The sequence below is a fragment of the Pseudorca crassidens genome, chromosome 2 (genome assembly GCF_039906515.1).
Source record: "Pseudorca crassidens isolate mPseCra1 chromosome 2, mPseCra1.hap1, whole genome shotgun sequence".
Lineage (NCBI taxonomy): Eukaryota > Metazoa > Chordata > Mammalia > Artiodactyla > Delphinidae > Pseudorca > Pseudorca crassidens.
Window position 1 is genome coordinate 148,796,243 of NC_090297.1, and position 20,693 is coordinate 148,816,935.

General features: G+C 38.4%; 1 protein-coding gene across 1 annotated transcript in view; it reads right to left on the reverse strand.

Moving 5' to 3' along the window:
• CR1 (complement C3b/C4b receptor 1 (Knops blood group)) overlaps window positions 1–20,693 on the reverse strand; it is a 120,981-nt gene that overhangs the window by 62,070 nt on the left and 38,218 nt on the right. Inside the window, exons 5-11 of the mRNA XM_067711107.1 lie at window positions 10,445–10,843; window positions 7,617–7,793; window positions 7,423–7,525; window positions 6,136–6,221; window positions 4,104–4,322; window positions 1,894–2,073; window positions 1,201–1,300 (exon numbers count right to left, since the gene is read on the reverse strand). Of these exons, the coding sequence (XP_067567208.1) occupies window positions 1,201–1,300; window positions 1,894–2,073; window positions 4,104–4,322; window positions 6,136–6,221; window positions 7,423–7,525; window positions 7,617–7,793; window positions 10,445–10,843 (1,264 nt within the window). The remainder of the gene's footprint in view (window positions 1–1,200; window positions 1,301–1,893; window positions 2,074–4,103; window positions 4,323–6,135; window positions 6,222–7,422; window positions 7,526–7,616; window positions 7,794–10,444; window positions 10,844–20,693) is intronic.

Below are 20,693 nucleotides of genomic sequence, written 5' to 3' on the forward strand. Positions count from 1 at the left end.
TGCCATTGAGAGGTTCACTCTTATTCCGTAATACGTTATAAAGAGGGTACAGACAGAGAATTTATAGATTGTACTTAAAAATGCTCGGAGAAAGACAGAAGTGTTTAGATTTACTCTAATTTCACTTTGTCAGATTATAGGTACTATGATCTGTAAGGCCTTGGTTAGCAAATATGCTGAAGGCCACAAGTTCCTTTTCAGTGTTTATCATGGCAGTGCAAATTTAGCCCATATTCTCTAACTGGTTCAGCTGCTCCCACTGGGAGTGGGGTTGAGACTGAGCAAGGGTAAGCACCCTTGTGGGTGGGACTGCTGCCCAGTAAACACTTTATGTCTGACATTTTCACAGGGGACTCTGTTATGGGTTGAGCAGTGCACCCCCAAAAGTATGTCGAAGCCCTAGCCCCCAATCCCCATGAATGTGACCTTTTTAGGAAATAGGGCCTTTGCAGATATAATCATGTTAAGATGAGGTTATTAGGCTGGGCCCTAATCCAATATGACTGGAGTCCTTACAAAAAGAGAGCACTTTGGACATAGACCCACACAGAGAGGAGAGTGCCATGTGAAGACACAGACACAGAATGAAGATGGCAATGGGAAGACAGAGGCAAAAACGGGAGTGATGCGCCACACGCCAAGGAAGCCCTGAGGTCACCATAATCTGGAAGAGGCAAGGAGGGATCCTCCCTCAGAGGCTCTGGAGGGAACATGTCCTGCCTGCACCTTGATTTTGGACCTCTAACTTCCAGAACCTTGAGAGAATAAACTTTTGTTGCTGTTCTGAGATACCCAGTTTGTCCTACTTTGTTATGGCAGCCCTAGCAAACGAAGAGTGCAGTTACCTTATAAGATCTGCTTTCTACACAGTGGCTCCGTGGCCTTCCCCTTCTTTCAGCAATGTCTGCTCTGGGCAAGTGCTGTTTGTAGGGTTTGACTATGCCCTCCCCCCATTTTCTTCCTTTCTACCTGGTGAATACCTCACTTTTCTTGTATGTACTGTCCTGGTTTCCAGCAAGGAGACAGATTTCCCCTCAAATCTTGTCATACCTTTGTCCATTTCAATTAGGAGTTAAACACCTATGTTCAAGCTTCTTGAGAACAGATGGTAATAGCCTAGTCCTCTTTTCCAAGATAGGACCAGAAGGTAGTATCGCTGTCCTGGAACTCTTGAACCAAGAGATGGTCCTGCCCACTCACCCTCTATTACAAGAAAAAATGATTCTGGATCCGAACTGGGTGTCTGTATCTATGTGCACCACACCGTTCACAGGATCTGGAGGAGTATTACATGATTTACCTTGGGAAAGAAAGAGAATTTTGGAGCCAGGAAGAGTAATTTGAACTTTCTTTAGTGTATAACAAGTCAGTCCCCACCTGACTGCAGCTTTCTGAAGAGCACATGCAATTCTGATGGCTCTACAGGTTTTTTCACCTTGAGGAACCTCACCAGACTGCCTCGGGATAGCCACCCACTAAGCACCACTTTCAAAGAGACCTCCCCTCTAAATCTCTCCTATCTGTGCCTCAAATCTCTTATCTAAATATAAAGGTCATTTGTGGCCTTATATCCCACCAGTGTAAAAGTTTTTATTACCTCGTTATTCAAACAGTTTATGTCTCCTTACAGATTTTTTTTCCTGATCTGGAGTAATTCATTATTCACTACCCCATAAAAAAACATGGAGTTCTCCTGCAAATATTCCTTGAAACATTCTCAGGAGACAAGCATTTCAACCAATAATTAGGGGTGACCTACAAGACCAACTCTGACCTCCACCTATGTGAACATGTTTGACAAAGTTTTCTTATCTCTACAATTTGGAGAAATTAAATAAGATCCTAGAGATACTTTGACAAACATAGGAACGCTCCAATGCAGGGCTTACTCACGTTTACAGACATCTTTGGCACTTGACCACGTGAGGTTTTGTAGACACGTGATAGAGAATGACTTCCTGTGGTACCCAGGGCGGCATTCATACTTTAAAGATGTCCCAATGGGAAACTCAGATTCATTGGTCTGGATTTTCAACTTGGCAAATTGAAAATGATCTGGGGTGTTACAGTGACCTAGAGACCAAAAAATCAAGAACATCAGAGTTAACAAAAAGATACCCAAGGCCATTCTTCCTTTTCTCTTTCTTGTTAGATTTGATATCAGAACAAAAGAAACTTTTAGTTGTGGAAAGATAATTTCCTTGTAATCTTTGAAGGGAAAGTTCCATTAGCATGTGCCCATTAGAAAATATACTACCCGGAAGGCTATTTTGCTATCTGGGCATTTTACTCATATCATTTACTGTAAAAGACAGCTCCAATTCAATTTTTCACATTTTTAGGGAGACAGAGGAGTGTTTCTGCCCAGGTTACACCTGGTCTGGTTTCTTTGTACTTCAGTGTATCAAAACCCATGCTTACAAGCAAGAATGGACGACTCAAGATGTTTTTTGAAACTAGGAAGCAGCCACCAACTTTCCAGGTCTGATTCCTAACCTGGCTATTTCAACACAACAAGGAAATAAACAGCATCGCTTCAAAATAAAAACAACAACAAAACAAAAACAGAAACATTGTGTGAAGTATATGTTGAATCAAATTCTAGCTTTAGCTCCAAGCCCCTACACCTAAAGCTCTAGGTTTGAGAAGTGAAAACTCACTTTGGACTCAAGTAGTATGAAATCAAAAAAGTGTATATGTTTGGAAAAATAGAAATCGTTTCCACTTGGTTTTGACAATAACTTCTCTTTTAGTTTCTATTTCAGCTGTCCTCCACCTCCCTTTCAATTATTTTTTCAAAGACTAAAAGCTATGCTAGAGCCAATTCTGCACCCAGATAATTCTCTGTATGAAGACTTGCAAACCAATTTCTCATTTCTTTAACATATAATTAAGTGATTTTTCTCAATATGAAAATTTGGCTTATTTTCAAGGTGGCTTCACAGGAAATACATCCATCTATATTGCCTGTTTCTTTTTATTTTAGAGCTTGAATATTAGCTATACTAGCTTCTAGTTCAAGGAGTCCCCCTTATGACTAAAATCTACTACCCAAGGCCAAACCACACATGAAGATGGTCTGGCAGGTCTCCAGTCTAAAAAATCTAGCTGATAAAACTAGGACTGCCATCTCAGCATAGGGTACTGGTGAAAAAAGTCATAGAACTTAGGGGAAGATTGCCTTTCACTGCCGATTCAGTGAATCTGACCTAGGTCTCTGTGTTTGTAAACACGCTTATAGGGACACCCCAAGCTGAAGCCATGGTGTTACAGAAGGAGAGTGAGGGCAAAAATGACTTCTGAATATCGATTCTTGGTCCCTTTCCTTTCAGAACTGCTCTTTTATTTCAGAGTTCCTCAGCAGTCAGTATGTTTTGCCGGGACTAGGGTCACTTTGACAATTTACTTTCCGCTTCCTTCTTCACTTCCTGAGTGTGGGTGTCATAGTGGTATTGTTTACCTTAGGATACCTTCTCCAGACCTTAGAAATAAACACTCTATTTTGCATTTTTTCCTTGAGTTCACATTGCTTTGCTTTTTCTTTCCACCAAAGAGGGAAAACTTCAACAGCTGAAATTAGTGCGGGGCTAAGGAGCAAGTAAGCCTTATCTTAACTTAGAACTTAGCCCATACTGGCTAAAAGAATCTTTGTGTTTTGTTTACAATGCAGCCCAGTTTTCAGAGAGAACACACAGTGGTCTCTGGACAAATAGGTAATTAAATAGGTAATTAAAAGCGATTTTGCCAGGCTTCGTTCTCTGCTGGTCTGTGCTTCTCTCCAAAACCTGTGAAGATGGTACAACTTATGCTAGTTAAGGTTCATAGGTATTTGCTTTCAGTTCCTATGCTTTGAAAACATTTTCCTTCTAATTCTAATTAGAACTAGAACCGCCACCCACTTCCTCCCTCTCTTTTCACCAGCCCTCTAGAAGCAAAGGTCATCACAATCTTACATGTTGATGTATCTTAAAAACATTTATTATTGTTTTGGCATTTAACTGTATTGAGTGCACAAATAAACACCACATTGTAATTACGGAAACTTGGACAGTCTGGTTTAGATATTCTGAATCCATTTGGAATGTGGGGTAGCACGCAGTAACCTGGAGGTCCACAGCGAGGGGCAGGGCTGCTCCAAATTCCGTTCCCTTGACTGTCACCGGTACAGCGGATGGTGCTCTCCCCAGTGAGGCTGAAGATCATCCCTCTCTCTGGGTGCGGGTCACATGTGTAAGTGACTTCTTTTCCAAAAGGAAAGACTTCCAGAGGTTTGCCTGTGTGTCTCCCATTAAGGATATCAGGAGGATTTGGACACAAGATTTCTGGAAAGAAGGCAAAAGCTCTAAGTGTCATTCATGAGTTTTCACCACAGGTAATCTATAGTCATCGGGTGTTATAGTTGGTACTACCTAAAAACACTGAATGGACTAAGTGAAGTGAGATTTCAATCCCATTTTTTTTTTAATTGAAAAAGTACAAAAGAATTTGCCTATCCTGAATCTTTCAGACTTTTAAGTTTTCTGGATAATAGAAACTTTACACCTTGAATTGCGTACCAAAACTTTTAAAGAAGAAAGAGAATCTATTGGAGAGTAACTCATTCATTTAATCAACACATTGGGCACTTACTCTGTGTCAGCCACTCGTCAGGGCCGGCTGGATGAAATGGTGAAGAGCACAGATAAAGTCTCTGTTCTCCAGGGAACTGACATTCTCAGGAAATATTTCTACAATGTATTCCATATGTACTAATCACCTAATCATATGAAACCTTTCCTTAATAACTTATCCATAGTGACCATCAACCGATTATGACAGTAGTGCTGTCACAATGAATTGAAACATACATGGTTCATTGTAAAAACTCTAAATGATACATACTGTTTTGTTATTTTTTTTTTTGATGCATGGGATTGCTTATTATTATTTTTATTTCTTTACTTTCCGTCAGGATTCAGATTGTTACTTCTCTCTGGTGTCTGCTTGTCTGTTTAAACAGTCCTTTCCTTATTTCTATTTAGTGTTTCTTATTAGGCTTGGGATTTGGAAGAAGCTACTTAAATTAGAAACAGTCATGAAAAGTAAGAGGAATAGTACAATCAGTAACTGAGCTCTAACCCAGGCCAGTGGACAGCCATTTGTCATGTTACTTCAGTGAAAGTTGGGTTTCTTGGATGACAGGATCTATACAGAAGTTATGTTTTTTTAATAAAGTTTTACTATAAAATGTGTCATAGGATAACTGAGCAGATTTCTTGCAACATAAACATTTTAGTAAAATTTGGATTAGTTTAAAATCTATATATTTTCCAATCTTTAGGATCAAGCGATGAGGCAAAGTCCTATCTTCTATTGGGGAAATACAAATGGGTGGACTAGGAGAAATCAGTGGTGGCATTGCATATAGGAGACTCATTTTTTAATCAGCTCATTATTTCTGAATCTTTCAGCATAATTTATTTAGATGCAAATTTTGAGAGTTTAAGGAGTATTAAACTGCTCACCCTGCGTAATGCTGTTCCCCACTTTCCCCTCATTTCTGCATTGCTCTGACCTATCATCTCCATAAGATTTCATTTAGTTTCTTTCTTGTACATCTTCCCACTTGAGTATAAATAACATGGGACAGGGAATTTGCTCATCTTGTTCACTGCTATAACACTGGTGCCTGGAAGAACATCAAGCACATAGTATGTGCTCAATAAATAATTGAATGAATGAATGTTTCATATTTGTATATTAGCAAATAGACAGGAATGTTGTAGAGTGACTTCACCTTGATGGCATAAAAAAGAAAAAGAAAGAAGGAAGGAAGGAAAAAAGAAAGAAAGAAATTTGTCAAAGCTTCACGTTAGCTAATCTCTCCTGATTCAGAGACAAACTACAGCAGGATTTATCACGTAAAACAAAGAATTCTAAATGACAGAGATTGATCAGATGGTTCTCAAAACACATGATGCACAAGAAAGTGCATCACAACAAATTGATCCACAATAAAATACTATTAAAATAAGCAACTATTTACCAATAATTCAGATTAGAAAATAGAAGAACCACGGCTGGGGAGGCCATGGGTCAAATTACCAAATAGATTAAAGGGAGAGATTGGCCTGAAGTGTTATCCCTTCTACTCACGTTCACACACAGGAATGCTGCTGTTCCAAAGGCTTTCCATTCCAACCAAGACACAGTAACTAGCAGAACTGCCTTTTAACTGGAATCTAAGGAAGAAAATGGTAGTGAACATGTGAGCTGCTTAAGCCAAAATGCCATTCCATTTGCAAAAATCTCAGCTTTTTGAGGATCTGAAACCAGCAGGTGGCAGAGGTTCAGAGGCCACCTCAATCTGGAAAAGTCACAGCTTCCAGTGAGGGAGAACAGCAAAGCACAGTCACTTGGCCACATAATATAGTCCCAGCCTAAGTTGAAGAAGGCAGTTGTAGCATAGCTGCCATCGCCGTGATCCTGGACCTAGGCTCAGAGAAACCAGTCTCTCACTGTGCATCCCACGGTAAAGCTGATAAATCTACTCATAGTCATTATTGGAATAAAACATCCTCCAAGTGATGACACTGGAACAGCTAGTAAAACAGCTCCCAGTTTGCATTGGACAAGCAGAGAATAGCTGGAAAGAGAACAACGATTGTTCTTTTGTCTCTATCTTTGTGGTGGTTATGCAGAAGGCTCACAACAGCACGCTGGGCTACGGAAGAGTAAGCGTGAATGTTCTGGGGGGAAAAACGAAAGGAGATTGGAAATGACTCTTGTACAAAATTCTCCTAAATTTTATTTGGTGCCTGTCAAGGATTCTTTGGAACATTTTGAGATCAGGTACTTTGTTGCCCATGCTTGATACTTCCCATGTAGAGATGTGCATGCTGTGTAAGGTCAAGTGAATGACCTTACTTAAAACTTTAATATCAGCCACCATAATACCATTTCAGAGCCCTTGGCCTGTTATCAACCAGGTGATATATGACTGGATTAAAAATGCTTATTCTTATACTTTCTCTCTTATTACAAAATGCACTTTGGATGGTTAAAATATTTTCTGAAATAATTCTTAAATGATCTTATTTTTAATAAGATTTTTGTCACATATCAAACTTTTCCTGGAACTCTCCAAATTACTCTTTTTCTTTTATGCTTGGAAAATATGATTTTTTCACTTAATGTGTCACCTATGTATACTCTTAAACAGTAGTTGTATTTGTGTTTAAGCATGCCAGCTAATATACGTTTCAGTTTTTCCTTCATATCTTATGTTATTAGTTCCACCTGTTCCTTACTCTTAACTTCCCACATACACTCCCCAAATTTAACATCCCTGAGTATTTCCTATTTTAAAAATCACACTAAACCTTGCCTTTTTGAATTAACCTCAGTTTCATTGCTCGGTAGGCCAGGCAAACTCACACTCACCCCTCATCACAAACGAAGGATACTTTTGCTCCAAGCTGAAAATTAAGTGGAAAGAGTACATGTCCATTAGGTAACTGGTCCAGGAAGTCAGCACATGATTTCACTAGGAAAAAAAAAACACACACACACAGGAGTGAGATGTTCCTGTGAGGGACAAAGAGACTGATCCACATACAAGATGACAGTATAGGCACCTGCACATTTGGGGGCTGACGGGCTCCAGTCTCCCTGGGGCGTACAATGCAGAGAAGCAGCCCCTCTGAGATCATAGCCAGGCTCACAGCTGTAGAACACTTCCTGCCCAGAAGAAAAGTTGTTCCTGTGGCTTGGGGTGTGTTTACCATGCGGGACTTTTGGAGGTGGCTGACATACTAGGGAAAGAGAACCAAAGTACTGTTAATTGTGTGAAAATAACTTTTCCTCGGTGGTAAACTGGCTAAGACAATCAACAGCATAAATGTATTTGTTTTTAAAAATCTGGTAGACTAACACCCTCTCGTTTTATTGATGGCAAAATTGAACAGAGACAGAGAGAGAGAGAGAGAGAGTCTTGTGAAAAGTCATAGAACTGATAGACTGCAGGACAGTAACTAGAACTGAGACATCTACAGTTCATGGTTTTCCATCTAAAGTACACACCCAAGATGACACAACGAACAGTTCCCCTACACAATTCTTCCTTTTATTGTTCACTTAGTACACAGTTGTTAGATTGATGGATTTTTTTTTTTTTTTTTTTTGCAGTAGACGGGCCTCGCACTGTTATGGCCTCTCCTGTTGCAGAGCACAGGCTCCGGATGCGCAGGCTCAGCGGCCATGGCTCACGGGCCCAGCCGCTCTGCGGCATGTGCGATCTTACTGGACCGGGGCACGAACCCGCATCCCCTGCATCGGCAGGCCGACTCTCAACCACTGCACCACCAGGGAAGCCCCTATTGATGGATTTTTTATTTTATATTTTTATTTTTATTGGCACCACCAATTTATATCCACCTTTCTGGCATAAGGAAATCTTGAGCCCAAATCTCATCCAACAGATTTCCCAATCACCTATCACACTCTGCTGTGACAAACAAGATTCATACATCTCTTCTCATCTCTTTCCAGCTCCTCTCCAGTGGTCACGCCACCTGACATGGGTTGGTGGAGAAGATAAGTCTCCTTTCTGCACTCTACAGGGCCAGGTCCTGCTTAACCATTCACTTCATTCCAATGAGAAGATGGGCAACCATTGAATGAAATCTTCTAAAAAACCTACAGCCCTCACAATGAGAGTGCATATTCCATACCATATGTTGTAACTGAGCCTCTGTCTCTTTATACAGTTGGTTTGAATTTAGAATCAGAATGCACTGGAATCTCCTAAATTATATAAAACTGTAGTAACATGAAAAGTCATTTCATTTTGGCTTAGATCAGGTCAGTTTCTCTCTCTGGCCTGTAGCTTTCTCAAGTATAGAATGGGGCATTGGACTAGAATAAATGACCCCCTTAAGGACTCTGTAAATACTCTGATGCTGTAGCACCCAATTTCAGGGCTCATCACCCCCCTGTTTGCCTTGATTAATAAGTGCACTGTGATGGGATCATTTAAGTGCTGTGCTGGTTAAATCTCTGTTGACTCCCAGCCTTACACTTCTGCATTCTCCTTTGACTGCTGGGGCCAGAAGCCTGAAAGTACAACTGCTAATCTTCCTTGCCAGCTGGGTCCTGGTTAAGCTCTGACAATTGGAGGCATATATACTAAATTAAAAGGTAGGAAGATGATAGAAGTCATTCTTCTTGTAAAGGAGGCTCAGGAAGTGGCAACTGATGGCTCTTCCTTAGCAGCAGCAACATTAATTCTATCAATGCCAGTGACTGAAGGCTCCAGCAACCTCAGCTACGTTCTGGCAGCAGCAGCAGCTTCTGCAGCGTGAGCAGCTGGAGGAAATACATGCTCAGTGAGTGCAGGTGCCTGTGCTCTAGTCCAGGAGGAATGGCAGCCCCCTGAGCTCTGGGAACACTGCCTTCCTCCTTTTGCTCTTCCTGCCCTTTTAACGCCTTTATATTCTCTTACCTGCACTAAATCCCTCACTCCTTGAAATATCTAGAGTAGCTTTCGATTTCCCTGGCTCTGGAGTCAGGTAGGCTTGGGTTCTTGTCTTCACAGAGTTAGTATCTATTTAATCTTGCACAGTTATCTAATCTCTCTAAGACTCACTTTCTCTGTAAAACATGGAAAGAATAGTAACTACCTCATGTCTTTGTTTTAAGAATTAAGTGGGGCTTCCCTGGTGGCACAGTGGTTAAGAATCTGCCTGCCAATGCAGGGGACACAGGTTCGAGCCCTGGTCCACGAAGATCCCACATGCCGCGGAGCAACTAAGCCCATGCGCCACAACTACTGAGCCTGTGATCTACAGCCTGCGAGCCACTACTACTGAACCCGCGTGCCACAACTAGCGAAGTCCGTGTGCCTAGAGCCCGTGCTCCACAAGAGAAGCCACCGCAATGAGAAGTCCGCGCACCGCAACAAAGAGTAGCCTCTGCTCACTGCAACTAGAGAAAGACTGCGTGCAGCAACGAAGACCCAATGCAGCCAAAAAATAAACAAATAAATAAATAAATAAATTTAATGAAAAAAAAAATTAAGTGAATCCATAGATTATACAGCGGTGCCTAACAAGAAGAATCAGTCATTACATATTCGCAGTTAAAACACTCAAGAGTAATTAATAAATTTTTTTTAAAAAGATTATTTTAACTGAAAAAAAGAAAGAACTGAAAGATGATGTCACTAGTGTCATCCCAAGGAAATTTTACATTCTTTACCCAGATTTATCTTTGCTTCTGAGTTTGAACACATACACATTCACACACACATACACACACACCTGCTTTATTTAATGTTTCCTCCCAAGAAAATTTACCCATCCACACTGCTCACCACACATCCTCCCCGCAGAACCGACACTAACCTCCCTATCCTCCTACAACTCACGTCATTTGTAGGCCCCTTCAAAGCCTCAGTCAGACTCACCCCTGGAGCAGCTGGGCAACTCCGGCCCCCACTTGTTTTGGGCCTGGCATTCAACAGTGGAGGGTCCTTTCATGGCAAAGCCGGGCTGACACCTAAACCTCACGCTTTCACGTAAAGAAAATAAGCTTTTGTTCTCAGACATCCTTATTCCATTTTCAATGACTGGAGGCGTGCATTTATTAGGTGCAATGCACTGAGGGGGAGGGCCACTCCAGATGCCAACTTGATTGTCTTCACTGGTGCAATATATTGACGGCTCACCCACGAGGTCAAACAGCTTCTGCCTTCTCTCTCCAAGACTGCAGCGATAGGTCACCACTGTTCCGTATTGAAAGTATTCTCTGTCAGTGCTAATGAAATCTCCATTGGCGATGGCTGGGGGTGGCCCACAAGGAATCCCTGGGAAAAGGGAAAGCAGTGAATTAAAATAACTAGTGAGAGAAATCAAATGAGTCACTAAATTGTAACTATTTTTACCTTCATTATTTGCTTTTAATCTTTGCTAATAGAGATAAGTTTTTATGAAGTTGTAATTTAGGTGGACATAACTAAGTAGAATTTGAGTATATTTGGGTAAACATGAGAATATTTATGAAACTGTAGACTACTGGATGTTAAACATTTTGGAAAGCTAAATGATATAAATGGAAATATAAATTACTAATATTCATTAAAGCAGATATAGAAAGCTAGAATAGACCAAGAAACTTGTAAAAATAGAAGAAAAAATTTCACCTATAATTCTATCATAGTTTCAAGTAATATATACTTCTAAATGTAATTTCAGGTGTTTCCAAGAGGTAAAGGAGAGAACTTAGCAACCCATTTTATCAAGCCTAAGTTTGATATCATAATATTATACCCATGTAAAAGTGATCATATAGTAGTCCACAAAAAAAAAGCGAAATACACTTAAAAATTAGAAGTAAGACTAGTACATAGTTAGAAAAAATTGTGTTGTTCTAACACTATATAACTGGAACTAAGTAACATCATCCAAAATTCCAAAACACTTAAAATTAAAAATGAAAATTCTTTAGGAAGCTTCTGCTTCTGGTAATGGTAATCTCAATAATTCAAATCAAACATCACTCCACCCATCTCACCCGCAGAGAAAAAATGCTGGGTAAAATATAAAACATACAGAATGCATCAGAGTGCTAACAAACTGGTTTCACAGAAGGTTAAAATCCAGGTGAGAGCCAAGCATTTGGGCTACTTTCCCCCCTGGGAAGTTTAGTTGAACCAGGAGGGGGCATTTGATACCGAAATTAAGAATTTGGATAAGATTAGTTGCAGTTTAGACACAGTTGAAGAAAAATCAATGAACTGGAAACTAGGACAGAAAAAAATATCCAGGACACAACACAGATTGACAAAAGGATCGTAAATAGACAAAAGAGTAACAGAGGAACCATACGTAGAAAGATGTTTAAAGCATTTATTGCCAGAAGACCTGCAATACAAAAATGCTTAGAAAGAATTCTTTAGGCTGAAGGAAAATAGTGTCACATAGAACTGATAGAACTGCAATATGGAGGAAGTGTAACAGAAAGAGTTAATGTGTAGATAAATATAAATAAATACCACTTTTATAAAAGCAGCAACTATACTGTCTTGTGAGATATATAATATATGTAAAAAAAACAGTAGAAAATGGCAGGAGAGCATCAATGGAGTTAAACTGCTATGGTTCTTGCATTGTTTGGGAAGTGGTAAAAAGCATTATTTATAATAAATTAGATTATATAATTATAATAGGTTATAATTAATTAGATTATAATAAATCAAGGATCTATATTGGAGTCTCTAAGATAGCATTAATAAGAAAATAAAGTACAGCTAAAATGTTCTTGAGGAGAAAAAAATAGAACAATAAAAATACTTGATTAATTTTAAAATGTGAGAAACCTATAACTAACTAACCTATAACTATAGTTAGTTTAAACCTAACTATATCAGTAACTATATTAACCTGAAATGTCCTAAACATTCTAATTAAAAGCAAAGATTTTCAGACTGAATGAAACAACAAAATCTGAGTATATGATGTTTACAAGAGATCTATTTTATTTTATTTTATTTTTTGGATGTGCTGGGCGGCTTGTGGAATTTTAGTTCCCTGACCAGGGATTGAACCCAGTCTCTCAGCAGTGAAAGCACAGAGTCCTAACCACTGGACTGCCAGGGAATTCCCAGGTAAATTTTAAATATAGAACAAAGAATGGATGAAAGTAAAAGATTTGAAACATATGTAATACAAAAACAGGAAACAAAAGAAGGCTGGTGTATCTATATTGATATCATACAAAATAGATTTTAAGGCAAGAAATATTATGAAAGGTAAAGAGAGACATTTCATTATGATAAAAGAGTCAATTAAGCAGGAAAATATAATAATTCAAAATTTTCATGTATGTAATAACATAGCTTTTAAATTACATAAAGAAAAATCCCTATAGCTGATAGGAGAGATAGACAAATCCAGTCATATTTGGTGATTGTAGCAGTTTAAATGGTGATTCCCTAAAAAGATATTCCATGTCCTAACGCATAGTACCTGTGAATGTGAACTTATTTGGCAAAAGGGTCTTTGAAGATATAATTAAGTTAAGGATCTTGAGATGAGATCATCTTGGATTAACAGAGTATATCTTCAATCTAAAGACCACAGTGTTTGTAAGAGACAGAAGGGAAGGGGACACACACACAGAGGAGAAGGCAATGTGCAATGGCGGCAGATATTGGAGGGATGCATCTATAAGCCAAGGAATGCCAAGGATTGCAGCAGCCACCAGGGGTAGGAGAGAGGCATAGGACAGATTCTTTCTCCCAGGAAAAGGAACCAGCCTTGCTGACACCTTGATTTTGGACTGCTGACCTCTGAACTAAGAGAGAATAAATTTCTATCATTTAAAGCTACTAAATTTGTGGTAATTTGTTATGGCAGCCCTAGGAAAGTAACACAGGTATTTTACAAATTCCCATCAATAACTGAGAGAACAAGTGGAGGAAAAAAAACACAGTAAATCATACTTTCCTAAGAGAAATTTATAGAAAATGACATAAAACAACTACACCTTCTTTTCAAAGGCGTATGTAACATTTTACCAAAACTGTCCATATTCTGGGCTATAAAACATGTTTCAAAAAGTTTCAAAGGATTAAAACAAAAGAATGATAACTAAAAAATCTCCAAGTGTTTGAAAATTAAGTAACACACTTTAAAATAAACTATAGATAGAAGAAGATATCAAAAGGAAAATTAGACAATTTTTCTGTATCATGATAATGAAAATATGAAGATTGTGGGAAGCAAATACAGCACTTTTGGAGAAAAATTTACAGGTTTAAATATATCTGTTAGAAAAAATAAAAGCCAAAACAAAATTATCTAGGCTTCCATATCAAGAATTAATGAACAGAGAACACCAAATTAAGCTCAAAGAAAGTATCAGAAAGGAAATAATAAATCAGAAATCAATAAAATAGAAACTAGTTATACACTACAGAAGATTAAGTTAATAGTTGTTTTTCAAAAAAATCTTAGAAAAAATTTTAAATGCCTAGTAAAAGTAATCAAGAGAAAGAAATTTTAAAATGTTACCATTATCAAGAATTAAAATAGAGATATCAGTACAGACCCCATACACGTTAAAATATAATAAGAGGATATAATGAACAACATTATACCAATAACTTAGCAAATGTAAATGAAATACATTCCTTAAAAAGCACAACATACTAAAACTTATTAAATAAGATATTAAAAATATTTTTAAAATTTAGAGCTATTGAAGAAATTAAATCAGTAATTAAAAACCTAACAACAAAAACTCACATCCAGATTGCTTTACTGCTGAATTATTGCAAAGATATAAAGAAAAATAATATTAATGTTACATAAATAATTCCAGAGAATAGAAAAGAATGAATACTTTCCAAAACATTTTATAAGACTAGCATAATCTTGATGCCCAAACCTGACAAGGGCATTAAAAGAAATAAATAAATTAGAGTTCAACATCTCTTGAGAACATAAATGCAAATTTTCTAAACAAAATATTAAGAAACTGAACACAGCAGTACTTACAGAGGATGGTATAATGGTCAAAATAGGAATTTCATTGACTAATTTAAAAATATTAAACCAATCTTACAATACTTGAAAAAAATATTAGCAATCACACACACACAAACACATACACCACACACAAGATAATCATATATAACACATCATGACCAAGATGGATTTATTCTAGTAATTCAAAGCTGGTTAGCTTTCCAAAGATCAATCAATGTAATACAAAACATCAACAAAGTAAAGGAGAAACAGATATGACTATCTCAATAGATGCAGAGTGATAAATTAGAACACACATTCATGATAAGTCTTTCAGCAAATCAGATAGCAAAAGGAATTTCCTTAATCTGATAAAGGATATCTGCCATAAATTTACAGGAAATATCATGCTTTATAATGACTATGTAAAACCAATATTATCTCTTCCATTCGACATTGTATTGGAGTTTCTAGCCAATGCAATAAAATAAAAGAAATAAATAAAAGATACAGGAAAGGAAAGAATTTAAAAATATGATAATTATTCACAAATGACATGATTGTTTATGCAGCATATCAAAAAGAATAGGCAGATAAACTATTGAATTTAAAAGAAAATTTAGCAAAATTGCTGGATTCAAGGTCAAATGATTGCATGTTTAAGAAATACACAATTAGAAAATAAAATTTTGAAAAAGATATCTAGGAATAAATCTAATAAATGATGTTCAAGACTTCTATAATGTAAACTGGAATATATTAAGAGAAATTAAAGAAGACTTCAAAAATGGAGGGATATATCATGTTCATGAATTTAAAACTCAAAAATGTAAATATGTTAATGGTCCACAAATTGATCTACTGAGTCAATAGAAACCCAATACAAATTCAAGCAGGATTTTGTGTGTGTGTGTGTGTGTAAACTGACAAGCTGATTCTAAATTTTATATGGAAATGCAAAGGGCCAAGAATTATCATGTAAATCTTGAAAGTAAATGGTTAGAGGATATGAGCCACCAGATATCAGTCTTAATATAATTCTATAGAAATGAAAACAGTGTAGTAAATAAACCAAAGGAAGAGAACCTCTCTGGAATGAGATTCACATATCACATCACCTGACTCATGGGCATTGTGGTATATAAGGAATGGTCCTTTTAAATAAATGTTATTAGATTAATTGTCTATCCAACAGGGAAAAAAAACACAAAAAGTGAATACTTTGACCATACTCCACACCATACAAAAAATAAATCTGAGATGAATCACAGACTTAAACATGAAAAATAAAATGATAGGCAAAGATTTTTTTTAAGTGGAACAGAGAAAGCAGTAACTAGAAAGGAAAAGACTCATAATTAGACATTATTAAAATGTATTTCTATTACCAAGGACATCGTTAAGAAAGCAGAAAGACAAGTTATAGCCTGGAAGAAAATTTTTGTGTTACATTTATTGGAAAATCTGAGAATATGTAAAGAACTTCTACAGAACAATAAAGAGATACACAAACAGGTAAACATTGGGGAAAAGTTTTAAACAGGCATTCATAAGTGTATGCAAAGGTACTCAGCATCAGTCATTAGGAAAATGCAAATTAAAAACCACAGTGAGCCACCAGAATAGCTAATATTTAAACAATTGATAAATAACAAGTTTCAAAGGATGGGGAGCAGCTGGACCTTTCATATGCTTCTGGTGGAAGTGTAAATTTGTACAACCATTTTATAAAATCTTTTGGCAGTATCTACTAAAACTGAATATATTTATACCCAGCAATTCCACTTATAGAAATATAAACAATTTATATAGGTTTGCATGTATATAAATATGTATAGATTTGCATATATATAAAGATTCTCAAACTTATATAGATTTGCATATGTACCTGTAAGAAATACTGCTGATATTTAAACAGCTGAATTTACAAATTAATTAAATACAATATAGCAATAGAAAAGATCCAATTAATCCTACATGCAACAACATGGATGAGTCTCCTAAGTATAACACTGAGCAGAAGCTGGACACAGGAATACACATCTTTTTGTTCCTTTAATATAAAATTTAAGAAGAGGCAGAGCTAATCTTTGGTGATAGAGGGCAGAATAATAGTTACTTTGGGAAGATAATAACTGAGAAAGGGCAAGATGGGGAGTTTGAGGTGCTGATAATGTTCTATGTCTTATCTGAGTGCTATTTACATGGGTGTGTTCACTTTGTAAAAATTCAATGAACTGAATTAATAAGATTGTGCACTTTAATATATGTTAAACTTCAATAAAAAGTATACACAGTGTGAAAAAATTGTTGGGAGAAAAAGACCATCTAACAAAGTAAATTCCAGGCCACAAGGCTTTATTGATGAATTATTTCAAATATCTAAAAAAGAATTAATGCCAATCTCACCTAAACCTTACAGGGAAACAGATATATGGAATACTACCAGCTGGCTTTATGAGACTATCATAAATTTGATACTAAAATCAGATAAAAACATTACAAGAAAGAAAATTACAGTCTAATCTCTAAAAAATATTAAGAATGGAGTAATAAAAGTGTTCTAAAATTAGTGGTGCTGGTTACACAAGGATGAATATACCAAAAATCATTGAACTGTATACTTTAAAAGGGTAATTTTATGGTATGTGAATTGTGTCTCAAACAAAAGCATATTAAACAACTAATAAAAATTATAAAATATTATGACCAAGCTGATTTATTTCAAGAATGTAAAATTGGAATTTGAATCAGTTTGTCTTTCAAATTTCTTAGCAATGAAGAGCATAAGGGAACTTCCTTAATCTGAAAATGGGTAGCTACAAAAAAACCTACAACACATACCAGATTAATAGTGAAATATTTGATTGAATCTTTCCCTTTGAGATGGGGAACAAAACAAGGATGCCTTCTAGCCCCCAATGTGAAATGTTACACTGGTGGTCTACCTAGTGAAAGAAAGAAAGGAAGAAAGAAAGAGAGGAAGGAAGGAAGGAAGGAAGGGAGGGAGGGAGGGAGGGAGGAAGGAATGAAGAGAGAGTTCCCTGGTGGTCCAGTGGTTAGGACTCAGTGCTTTCACTGCCATGGGCCCAGGTTCAATCCCTGGTTGGGGAATTAAGATCCCAGAAATCATGTAGCATGGAAAAAACAAAAAACAAACAAACAAACAAAAAACAGAAAGAAAGATAGAACAAGGAAGAAAGGGATAGAGAAAGAAAAGAAAGAAGCAGGAGGAAGAGGAGGAAGAGGGAGGGAGACAGAAAGTTTGTAGTTATCTACTGTTTTTGTACAATGTCATCAAGGCTAAATTGGAGCTAGTTTTCCCAGACTTACTTTGTTTGTATGGTTCTAGGTTGGGGTTAGAGTTTGAGAAATTGGCATGAAATGCAAGGTAGAAATGAAGCAACAGCTGTTCCACTCTGAAGGTCATCCTTGGTCAGAGATGGCAAGGGGACAAATGCACCAAACAAACGGACAGGTTCCCATTTGTTCTTGCTCTCCTTATTTCTGCATCCAGCTCTCCTTAACTGCTGGTCCTGCTTACCTACAGTGATTCCAACCCAGTCTCAGATGCTTCACTGTGAGGTTACAGAAGCAGTAGTCATGAAGAGCAAAAAACTTTTATAGATTTCTAACACCAGCCCTCTTCCCAGTTCTACCCCAGCAGTCAGATGTGCTTAGCTTCCTGAAAGCCCCAACTCCAAGACAGCTGGTTAGTGATTTTTCTGATCTTTTTAGAGCAGCTTCTCATGCAACTGGATAAAGTTTAATTCCATAATAAATCTCTTATTTCATAATACCAATAGTAGTTCTGCTTCCATATTTGGACCAAAATTTATCCCAGAGTAACAGAAGAGTCTGGGATTGGTTCTTTGATACGACTGGATTTAAAGGAATTAACATTGCCCATGAAAAAGGGCACACAAGTAGTTTATGGAGCGTAGAGAAAGAAGATCACCTCAGTTAACACCCACAGACATCTACAATCAATCGAAGCAAGGTTTTGGGTGACCAAGTGGTTGCTGTCCTAGAACATTTTAAGGAAGGCAAATAATGGAGTTGGTTGTGTACTTCTAAGTGCACCAGAGAACTTAAGAGAAAGAAAATTGTGAGTACAAAGCTTTAAATTCCTGCTCAAGGTCTGGATCTGGAAGCTTCTACATCTGCCCTAAAAGAAACACTTGTATCCTGTAGCCACAGGGCCAAGATTCCTGAAAAACAAACACACCACCTAATCCTGTGGCTGAACTGCAATGCAAATTGAATTCACAATTTCAGAATCTCTTACGCTAAAGTTTGGGCATTGATTAGAAAAAGAAAGACTCTGAAAATTGAGATGAAGATATATGGAAAAATTCTAATGAAACAGAATACCTTGAACCTGGAAATTCTGCCGAGAGAAGACCTTCAAGATGGCAGAGAAGTAAGACATGGAGAGTACCTTCCTCTGCACAAATACATCAAAAATACATCTACATGTGGAACCACTCCTACAGAACACCTACTGAATGCTGGCAGAAGACCTCAGACTTCCCAAAAGGCGAGAAAATCCCCACGCACCTGGGTAGGGCAAAAGAAAAAAGAAAAAACGGAGACAAAACAATAGGGACGAGACCTGTACTTCTGGGAGGGAGCTGTGAAGAAGGAAAAGTTTCCACACACTAGGAAGCCCCTTCACTGGTGGAGATGGGAGGTGGGCATGGCAAAAGCTTCAGAGCCATAGAAGACAGTGCAGAAACAGGGGTGTAGAGGGCAAAGTGGAGAGATTCCCGCACAGAGGATCAGTGCTGACCAGCACTCACCAGCCTGAGAGGCTTGTCTGCTCACCCGCCAGGGTGGGTGGGGTCTGGGAGCTAAGGCTCTGGCTTCGGAAGTCAGATCCCAGGGAGAGGACTGGGGTTGGCTGCGTGAACACAGCCTGAAGTGGGCCAGTGTGCCACAGCTAGCCAGGAGGGAGTGTGGAAAAAAGTATAGACCTGCCTAAGGGGCAAGAGACCATTGTTTCAGGGTACACAAGGAGAGGGGATTCCTTCCCTGTCTGCCCACAGAAGGCAGAGCACCGTCTAAACAAGTTCCAGAGACAGGCATGAGCCATGGCTATCAGCTCAGACCCCAGAGATGGGCATGAAATGCTAACACTGCGGCTGCAGCCACCAAGAATCCTGTATGCAAGCACAGGTCACTCTCCACACCCCACTGGGAGCCTGTGCAACACACCACTGCCAGGGTCCTGTGATCCAGAGACAACTTCCCCAGGAGAACACACAGTGCGCCTCAGGCTGTTGCAACACCACGCTGGCCTCTGTCGCCACAGGCTCACTACGCATTCCAATTATAACTACCGTACCCCTCCCTCCCTGCTCCAGCCTCAGTGAGCCACTGCCCCCTAATCGGCTTCTGCTTAAACCCTGTCTGGTCTGGGTGGGAACAGATGCCTGAGGGCAAGCTACACGTAGAGGTAGGGCCAAAACCAAAGCTGAACCTCAGGAGCTGTGGGAACAAAGAAGAGAAAGGGAAATTGCTCCGTGCAGCCTCAGGAGCAGCGGATTAAATCCCCACAATCAACTTGAGGTACCCTGCATCTGTGGAATACATGAATGGACAATGAATCATCCCAAAATTGAGGCGGTAGACTTTGGGAGCAACTGTAGACTTGGGGTTTGCTGTCTGTGACTGATTTGTTTCTGATTTTTATGTTTATCTTAGTATAGTTTTTAGCACTTGTTATAATTGGTGGATTTGTTTATTGGTTTCATTGCTCTCTTCTTTCTATTATTATTATTTTTTTAATTGCAATAATTTTTTTTTCTTAAATTGTTTTTTCTTTCTTTTTTTCTCCCTTTTCTTCTGAGCCATGTGGCTGACAGGGTCTTGGTGCTCAGGCCTGGCATCAGGCCTGAGCCTTTGAGGTCGAAGAGCCAAGTTCAGGACATTGGAAAACCAGAGATGTCCCACCCCACATAATATCAATCGGCGAGAGCTCTCACACAGATCTCCATCTCAACAATAAGACACAACACCACCGAACAGCCAGCAAGCTCCAGTGCTAGACGCCCCATGCCAATCAACTAGCAAGACAGGAATACAACCCCACCCATTAGCAGAGAGGCTGCCTAAATTCATACTAAGTTCACAGACACCCCAAAACGCACCACAGGACATGGCACTGCCCACGAGAAAGACAAG